Genomic DNA, 10,203 nt, shown 5'->3' on the forward strand with positions numbered 1-10,203 from the left:
CATCGATCGTACTGCACTATATAGTTGTGTTGTGTTGTGTTGACTGAATAATTGAAGGAACTAGTTGTACTCCAGAGTGTCATTGGTATGCAATTAATACTAATTTCTTCTTTTTATATGTTAATAGTTAAAAATTATTGTATTTTTCTAACTTTGATGTATTTCTAGTGTATAAACTCCAGAAGATGAATAAACTATTCCTTCTACTGTTCTGTACCTTTCGCTCTAAGAGAAACAATTACAGTCCTTCATGTTGATTTAAAAGTCACTCATTGGCTCGAAACAATTTTAATCGAATTATTTTATTAAATGTCTTTTGGATATGTCTTTACATTTGGGTATCTACCAATTCCAATAGAAGCAAAAGCAACTTTTTCAATGTGTGCTAAAGGCATCTCAAACATTATTACAATGATAAAAGCCACAAAAGTTGAAAAGCAGAGCATGGCTATGTTCCAGTACAGAGCAAGACTGTGGGAAGAGTATACAGTAAATGTTATAATACTGGCAAAATAAGCAATGACATCTATGTGTACAAGATATATGCAGTAACTAAGTCTTGCCAGAGGTATCCAAGCTGGCCATGATAGTATAGAGTTGATTGGGCCTCCTTGACCCTTCACACAGGCTAAGATGACCCATCCAATGCAGACACTCCATGCAAGTCGATGTAAACCGTTGTATGCAACTCTTGCCGCAAGGGATCCTGCATTTTGAGTTAACATAAAATCATCTACATATGGATAAAGACCATAAATGACAACTGCCCCAATGGCTCCAGCAGTTGCCCAGATCCAGGTAATAAAGATAGGGTTGATCTTTAGCTTTGGTTCATCTCTCAGATAATGAAGTAAATACCCAAACATAAGACCACAAATATATGGTTGGAACCTACACCATGGAACAATGTAGAAATCCATAAAATATTCTATGCCACCTGAAGTAGCTGACAAGAAGCCCACAGATATAGGAAATCCTCTCTTCCAGACAATAACCATTGGGATTATGGTTCCAGCTAATAGTCCAGCAGAGCTGATAATCAATCCAGCAATAGGCATTTTCCACATGGCATAAATAAATATTGGGGATATTATGAAAAACTGCATGTCATTGGCCATATACCAAGTTTGACCAAGACACCAGGGCTGACTCATGTCAAACTGGGGATAAATGTTGTTTATGTAGAGTGCATTCACCCACCATGATTGCTGGCAAGACTCTGCAGATGTAAGGACCAATACGGATTGTGGTCCTGTTGCAAAGTATTTGAAGACTGTAGCAAGAAGTCCAATGACAATAAGATATACTCCTGTTAGTCTGATGTATCTATGAGCATAGTACATAATCCAGAACTGAACATTTCCACCTTTTGTTTTATCCAACTCTTTAAGGGTCAGGTAGGCCAAAAGTGTTGCTCCTATAAAAAAGAAAGTGTCAACACTAGGAAATGCATTTAAAACAGCTTGGAATGCTACACTTCCATAAATTGGGCCATCTAACTCCATCATACTTAGTAAGTTTGCTACAGGAACTGTTCCTTGAAGATTTGAATATGAATGTCCAAGAAGAACCCAGGTCATAGAAATAAATCTGATTCCATTGATACAGGTCAAAGAATCAGAACGAACATTATTGGTTGAAAAGAGTTTGACAATATTACTGTATGCTGAGAATCCTTGGAACACCTGAATGCATCTCTCAGAATAGATATCTGCTTGAAAGAACTTGATGGTTAAATCAATGAAAGTTCCGATGATGATAACAATTGAAAACAATCCAATAATGGTAAACATGAAGTAATCTCCAGTTGTTGGCTTTGTTGCATCTTTTGGTGAATTGGAATGACAGTTAAGAACATAGGGACTCCCAGTGATTTGTGTTTCATTCATGAAGACAGCCAAACTAGCCTTAAGATCTGCTTCACTGCATGAATCTGGAATGCATCTTCCAAGAGTCATATATTGTAATAAAGAAGGTTCTTCTTCTCTCAATTTTCTCTTCAGATGTTGATATTTGGCTGTGTACTGCTCAAATTCTCTAGCTCCACCCCCCATCCAGTCTAAAAATAACAATATTTTAAAGTCAAATCTATGTATGATTAAATATTAGATATTTACTTGGATCTTGAAATGAAAATGTGCAGTGTTTTCCAATAAAGTTTGGTGCTTCCACCTGAAAACAAAATACCAGTGAAAGTTGGACTTTAATTATTTTGGGACTTTTTGCAAATTCCTAAGAAGGATTTATAGAAGGAATTTATTCAAATGGTAAGAGGGATAAAGTTTGTGTACTGCTTAAAAGGTTAGATCTTTCTTGGCAGGGTAGGTAGGCTGGGCTTGTCTGCAACAGTTGATTATTTACTTTAAATCAGCTTCTGAGTAGTAATGTCTAGATTGAGTTACAATTGGAAGCAAATTAACTTACAACTATACAAAATTCTGTACAAATTTACTTGCAAATTCTGTTCAGCAGTTTCGTTTATAAGTGAATATTAAATATGAATTTAACATTAGACTTGCAATTTTTGAGAAGAATTGGTGCCATTTTTTAATGCATTATTTGCATATTTTCTTGTGCACTCTGATTTGCTCTGAATGATTTTTCTTTTCTGTTTGAAATCCTCAATATATATGACAGTAAAATGTAAACAAACATTATTTCCTTTATCTTTAAAATCTAACATTGGATTCTTGTTCAATATTCATGTTCAAATTTATTTTTAATAGCATTTTTAGGTCTATCTATTTAGGGAATTTATTACTTCATTATTACATATTGTTCAAGAATACATGGAGGAAATTCGTTTAAGGAAAGTGTCTTAATATTCTTTAATTATTAAAATCAAATGGTTACATTATTGAAACATTGTTATTTTTACCTCTAGACAGGAATCAAAAGACCCAAGCTGCTTGAGGTTACCCTAAAAATCAAAGTTAATCTCTTTAAAAATGTCCATTTAATTGTTAACAAAATAACTCTAAAACTTTACAACTGTAAAAGAATTCTTCGGTTTGGGTTTTAGGCATTCGCTAAGACATTTACCCTGGAGTAACATTTTAAGTGACGTTTTCTCAAATGTACTCAAACCTGAAGAGTCTTTTCTGATGATCATTTGTTTAATTAATGTTTATGTATATACATGCATGACTAAAGTAAACTTGAACCTGTAGTAGACTAGGCTGAAACAGTTCAGCAGAAGCATCAAATTTTTTATGTACTGATGTTTCTGTATTTAATATAAACCTGTAGAAGACTAGGCTGTAACAGTTTAGCAGAAGCATCAAACATTTTGTAAGCCCAGGAAGCTCCGATAGGAAATCCATTAAGTTCAGACATGTACAATAAGCTGTCTGCTCGACATTGGACACTGATGTTCCCTTCTATTGGGGTCAGAAAGTTTTGAAGTATAGGGATCCAATCAGTCTGAAATTTAATCTCAATTTGTAACTGATTTAACACTATTCCTATATAATATTCTTATACTGGATAAAGGCACTTAATTTGTAAAATTTATTATATCTTCTCACAATGTAAAAATGAGAGCTACAATTATAAATGTGATTAGATTTTTTATGATAGTATTCACAGAATTGCCACAATTTAAAGAACACAATATCGTTTTTGTGATACTACATAATTTCATAGAACACAAATCAATTTTTGGAAAACATCTTAATTCTGTCTATTTAGCATGAAAATGCGTTTGTTCTAATCTATGAAGGAAACAGCTTATTAGGTCAACTTAATTTGTTACAAACATGTTCAATGTTCAGGGTTATTTATGAGTGTAATTTTACCTCTGCTTCTGCATTTTGAAATTCAGATGGAAATAAGAATTGCTTGTTGAACCTCCAATGTTGTATTACTGATTTGAAAGGAGAATCGTCTGTACTACATACACCATAAAAACAATAATGATAATAATGTGTTTCAACATAAAAGCTTTATAAATGAAATAAATTATTTTTATAAATAGGTCCAGGACTAAATAGTCTAAGCTGGTGTTTCCAATGCAAGTGGATTTTACTTGCGTGCAATTCCATAATAATTGCGGTATAAATTATCCCTAGTACAAAACCAAGCTTAGAACTTTCCCGTGGTTCTTTTCCCTAATCAAAATTTGAGGAAAATCTGTCAAGGGGTTCATGAGTTATAATTGGACATACAACAAGCAAACAGAGATTACTACTTTGTAAATTTATAGTTACCTAGAGCTAGCATGGACTGTTGCCAGAATACCAACAACCCAATTCCATTTTTGAACCATCTAAAACAGACATTTTTATTTTATATCACAGTTTTATAGCTAGGTTTCTTTTACCATAAAAAGTGAGTTTTGTGTGGTTATTGTTGTGAGCCCTTTTATATCAGTCTAAGGGCTGATTATACAAACTTGTTTACAATTAAAGATATGTTAATTCTCTCAATCTTTCATTTTTTTACAATCATTATTGAGTTTTCTGATGATAATTATTCTTAATGTTGAAAACAGCTTACTTTCAGATTTTGCTTCTAAATACACAATTTAATAAGTATAAAAGATATAAATACCGTAAATATCAAAACAGCTGACATTTTGGGAAAAAAATTTTGTGGCTACTCTCATGATCCTAACGAAGGTTTAAGAATAGTTGAAAATTAAAAAATTTAGCTTGGAAAAAATTGCCGCCATTTATTAGTTTTGAAAATTCACCAATTTAAACAGAATAATCCGCAAAATTTAAAAATCTAAAACAATATTAACAGCTAAAATTGATACGAGAAAAGAGGCGTTCAAAAATCCTAGTAAGATCCTCTTTCTTCCGCAGTAAAATAAACATTGACAATTCAGTCAGAGATATCTTTGTTTTTTGATTTATCTGTTATCTTTAGGAGACTTGATGATGCAAATTTTATGTTTACATAACAATATAAACTATAAATTATAAATTATTTAAATAACAATTTTTAGCAATACCTTTCTCATTTCTAGAAAATGAGTTTAGTTATTCGATAGTGAATGCAGAATCTTTTCAACATTTTCACAAAGTGGGATATGTGTTGCTTTTTTATACCAGAACAAAAAATGGAAAAATTACACAGATAGTAACAATACTAAAAATAATAATGTATTGCGAGATTTCGTTTGATATGCTTAAAGCCATTGTTAAAACATTTTCATTTTTGGAGATCATTTAGGTCATTCAAGGTCCTAAGAGGTCATTAGAAGGTTAAACACTGTATTTGTTGCTACTACTGTATTCCCTGCAGGGTTCCTAGCTTTCGTTTGATATGCATTAAGCCATAGCTGAAATAGTTTCTATTTGTGGAGGTCATTAGAGGTCATTAGAGGTCATTAGAGGTCATTAAAATTCAATTTGATTTTATTTTAGGAATTTCGATCACTAATTAGGTGTGCAGCTAAAAAATTGGAAGATTTGAACCAAAAATAAAGGCAGGGCCCCCCCCCCCCTACATCAAATGTGCCATCTCCACCATCCTCTTTATATAAAAATATTTTTTACAATTGTGTCAAGGTTTAAAAGGTCTGCGACCGTTATAGATTTAGCCCAGGTACATACTTAAAATAAAACCAAGAACACAATAAAATAAATGGACAATTGCGTTGAAATATCAAAAGCAAACAAAGCAGAAAGAGTACGAGCAGGGATTCTCAGAATACAAGCGAATACTAAATAGATTTTAAAGTTTAATAAATTAATTGTAATGCAATGAAATAAACAGTTTCAACTTTTAATATACATTCAGGACATACAATGTTTTTAGGCTTATTAAAAAAGGTTTAGAGAACATTTCAAATGCCAGTTTTTTTAAAGATGTTTTTAGATATAACTGTTTTTATAGTTCAATGGAACTAACAGGTAAATGATTGGAGGGAAGCTGTTTTAAGTAAGTTGTTTCACAAGATTCGATAGCAAAATTATTTGTTTGAGTTTGCAAGTTTGAATATATTATTATCTGTAGATGTAACTAAATGGATGTAAAATTGAAAGCTACCCTTCTCTGTGAAGATCTCTGTACTTCATGTTTTTGAGAAAAAGTTCAGGATGATTTTAAAATTCAGCAGCAATGCAAATGCTAAATGCTGATCAAACATATAGGAATTATCAGATCAGAGTTAAAATTTTTAAACCTTGAAAAACAACAATATCTTACCCATTATTGATTATATAAAGGTTTCAGTGGTATCATCCGGCATTACCATCTTTCAATGGAAGGTCGCTTGTAATCACGCTTTCAGTCCCTTCAAATAGATAATTTTGATCACTGTTCACTTCAGGCAATGTTATCAATGTTGTTGAGATTTAAGAGTATAAATGTACTCTCTCGGTTTTTCATGAAGATTGTGATTCATTGTTTGAAGAAGAAACATCTTATCGTTTAAAACTGCTCTAGCTATAAAATCTCTAATTGATGGAATTAAGAACTTTTTATTAACCTAAAAACAGGATTAAGGAACTGCATAATTAATGACGTTGATTTGACCCTAAACAACTACGGTGTGGGGGGAGATAGATACTTTCACAAGGGCTTTCCCCCAAGCGACAACTTCCCAAGGGTATTTTCCCAAGTGGCAACTTCCCAACTGTAAAATTTCCCAAGCGGCAACTTTCCAAGTCTGTCCTAGCATGTTCTAACTGGACCGCTTGGCTCATAGACAGTCCTAGCCGCAGCGGTCGGCCCCTTATTGCAGCCTGTGGTGCCTCAGAAGGCGTAACCTAACCTCCTAACCTTTGGGAACTTGGGAAATTGCAACTTGGGAAATTGTCACTTGGGAAGTCGCCCATGGGGGTGGGGAGAGGGTAGAGGGTTGACAGTTAAAATGATAAATTTAACCTCTTACCCCCCCCCTTTTTTTAGGGTTAAACAAATCTAGAAAACCGTGAAAAACTTGCATTTTCATAGGAAAAACTTTCTACACATAAAAACTTTAAAAAAATGAGAACGGGGAAGAATCAGATGGAAATATAAAAAATAAATGAGGTTTTTAAATTTTGTTCATCTATTTAATTAGATTGACTCACAGATATAAAGATATTTACTTTACAATTTTTTAGGTAAGTGAATGTTGTACCTTGTAGATGGCCCTCTATCTAACGGCAAAAATCTCATGTATAGCCTTGTACAGTGGGTTAAAAAAAAATGCTTTTTCTTTATAATTTTGATACATCTTGGATACTAGGATTTATACTGGAGAAGAGGTCGACTTAAAATATATCTATCGGATGTATGAAAGCTTAAAATATATCTATCGGATGTATGAAAGCTTAAAATATTTCTATCGGATGTATGAAAGCTTAAAATATATCTATCGGATGTATGGAAGCTTAAAAGAGGAAATAGTATTAATTATATGAATTTGGTGCAGGGGATATATACGGTCATCGTCGTATACATTAATAGAATAAAGACGACTTTCGATTTCAATTTTGATTTCTACCAATCTTTCCAACAGCAGAGACACATTTAAACAACGAGAAGTTGTCATTCAAAAGCTTCTCTTAGTTCCTTAGGGATCAAAGCTTTTAAATAAAAAGTCGTCTTTATTGTATTGATATAATCGTCGATCAGTGTGTTTAAAAAATATGTTATTTCCTAATAAAACTAAATAAAAATATTATCAGTTAATGTACAGTACGCTTTGCTCTTATAAAGGTTACAGATAATTTTTATCTTATCGCAAAGTTGACCTTAGCCCAGCAGTTTAAATTCTAAAGTTTTCTTATAGCGTCATTTCTTCTAAAATATATGCAATGATTTATTTAAGTAAGGATAAATACTTACTTACTAGCTTTCTAATTAACTGATTCACAATCTAATTAGCTGACTAGCATATGAACTATAAACTAACTAACTAACTAACTAACTGCCTAGCTAATCAGATAACTAATTTACTAAATAACTAACTAACTAACTAACTAACTAATTATTAAATAACTAACTAACTAACAAACTAGTTTATGATAACTAAATACTATCTAAGTACCTAAGCATAGATTTAGCGTATAATAATATATCTTACTTACGGTGTAACGGACTAACGTTTGAAAACAGAAATATTTTCAAATGATTGAAAACTCAACTTTAAACAAAAACTTTCTGATTGCTATTAATTACTTGTTATGGATAATTATGTTTTAATACTGGGTGACCCACAAAGAATGAGACTGTAAAGACGACATTAGACTCTAAAATATTACCGTACTGCAGAGTTAAAGCAAGACGTCTTGAAGATATATTGATTTAGCAACAGACAAGTATGAATTCCACACTGTCGTCTTTCAAGTTTCATCCTCTAAGGTTAACCATATACAGGGTGTCCCAAAAACATGGGAATTCAGTGACGAACTGGATATCTTCTTTGTTATGATTTAGCATTGTCATAACTAATTTCAAAAGCCATAATATTATTATGTCTGCTAGAGTTTATTTTATGAAAAGGGTAAAAGACTGTAAAGATGTGTCTTTAATGTCTCCGCAAGATGAACAGTAAAGACGGACAAGTTTACTCTGTTTGTATACTGCAATTTTCTTGTTTTACTAAGTACAACCGTATACAGTCAAACCATAAACAAAACAAAATGTGAACATAGCAGACGAAACTCTTACAGATTACAGCTTTCTCAGTAGGTATCACTATACTAAATCAAAGAATTATTTAAAAAGACGATATCGAATTCGTCACTGAATTCCCATGTTTATTGGGACACCCTGCATTAATTAAAATCACAGATAGGAGACTAGATCTCGTCTTTTCAAGATTTGGATTAGACTCGTTCATAATTACCCTGAGGCAGAAGGTGAAGCCCAAAGGAATTTCGCACAGTCGGCGTAGAACAGACTGGAGGAAAAATTATAGAAGTTTCATTTATAAAAACTGGAGGAAAATTATAGCAGTTTCATTTATAAAAATTGGAGGAAATTATAGAAGTTTCATTTATAAAAACTGGAGAAAATTATAGAAGCTTCATTTATAAAAACTGGAGAAAATTATAGAAGCTTCATTTATAAAAACAGGAGAAAATTATAGAAGCTTCATTTATAAAAATTGGTGGAAATTATAGAAGTTTCATTTATAAAAATTGGAGGAAATTATAGAAGCTTCATTTATAAAAACTGGAGAAAATTTTAGAAGCTTCATTTATAAAAACTGGAGAAAATTATAGAAGCTTTATTTATAAAAATTGGAGGAAATTTTAGAAGTTTCATTTATAAAAGTTGAAGGAAATTATAGAAGCTTCATTTATAAAAATTGGAAGAAATTATAGAAGTTTCATTTATAAAAATTGGAGAAAATTATAGAAGCTTCATTTATAAAAATTGGAGGAAATTATATAAGCTTCATTATAAAAACTGGAGGAAATTATAGAAGCTTTATTTATAAAATTGGAGGAAATTATAGAAGCTTCGATCATTTATAAAAATTGGAGGAAATTATAGAAGTTTCAATTTCATTCATAAAAATTGGAGGAAATTATAGAAGCTATATTCATAAAAATTGAAGGAAATTATATAAGCTTCATTTATAAAAACTGGAGGAAATTATAGAAGCTTCATATATAAAAATTGGAGGATATTATAGAAGCTTAGATCATTTATAGAAATTGGAGGAAATTATAGAAGCTTCATTTATAAAAACTGGAGGAAATTATAGAAGCTTCATTTATAAAAATTGGAGGAAATTATATAAGCTTCCATTTATAAAAATTGGAGGAAATTATATAAGCTTCCATTTATAAAAGCTGGAGGAAATTATAGAAGCTTCATTTATAAAAACTGGAGGAAATTATAGAAGCTTCATTTATAAAAACTGGAGATCCGGCCTCCCCCCTCCATATCTTGGACCCTAGCCTAAGGTGGTCATTGGTCAGAGGTTATAAAATACACATTACACTAGTTTAGTTTGTACAGTTACACTGTATATATCATGCGGATCAGCTGAGTTCTTACGAATACATCATTTATATATTTAACTCCGAGATCAGAAAGCGGAATACGTTGTATTATCGTGAAAACTGGAAAAGATTGTATATTCATTTTCTGGTTATAACAATGGAAGGTTTGAAAAGCCCGGACGTTGAAGTCTCTGCCCGTCCTAAGCGAGTGAGGGTGAGGAGAGAGCGGCACAATGTCCCTGAGATGTTAATCCACGAGAATCCATCTCCTCTGACTGGTCTGTTCCTGCTGGTTGTTCTGTACTGG

At 32.0% G+C, this 10,203-nt stretch overlaps 1 protein-coding gene across 2 annotated transcripts; it reads right to left on the reverse strand.

Moving 5' to 3' along the window:
• Nucleotides 1-272: 272 nt before the first annotated feature.
• On the reverse strand, nt 273-6,247 carry LOC111708373 (nose resistant to fluoxetine protein 6). 2 transcript variants are annotated; one of them, XM_023481717.1, is made up of 7 exons: nt 6,157-6,247; nt 4,209-4,267; nt 3,798-3,891; nt 3,244-3,423; nt 2,879-2,920; nt 2,118-2,172; nt 273-2,059 (listed from the first exon to the last, which is right to left on the reverse strand). In XM_023481717.1, exons 2-7 carry the CDS (start codon nt 4,265-4,267, stop codon nt 306-308), a joined length of 2,184 nt encoding a protein of 727 aa, XP_023337485.1. In that variant the 5' UTR covers nt 6,157-6,247; the 3' UTR covers nt 273-305. The 2 variants fall into 2 exon arrangements, with proteins under 2 accessions (XP_023337485.1, XP_023337483.1); XM_023481715.1 differs by having other exon boundaries at nt 3,798-3,900.
• Nucleotides 6,248-10,203: the final 3,956 nt, after the last annotated feature.

Source organism: Eurytemora carolleeae, unplaced genomic scaffold (assembly GCF_000591075.1).
Source record: "Eurytemora carolleeae unplaced genomic scaffold, Eaff_2.0 scaffold20, whole genome shotgun sequence".
NCBI lineage: Eukaryota > Metazoa > Arthropoda > Copepoda > Calanoida > Temoridae > Eurytemora > Eurytemora carolleeae.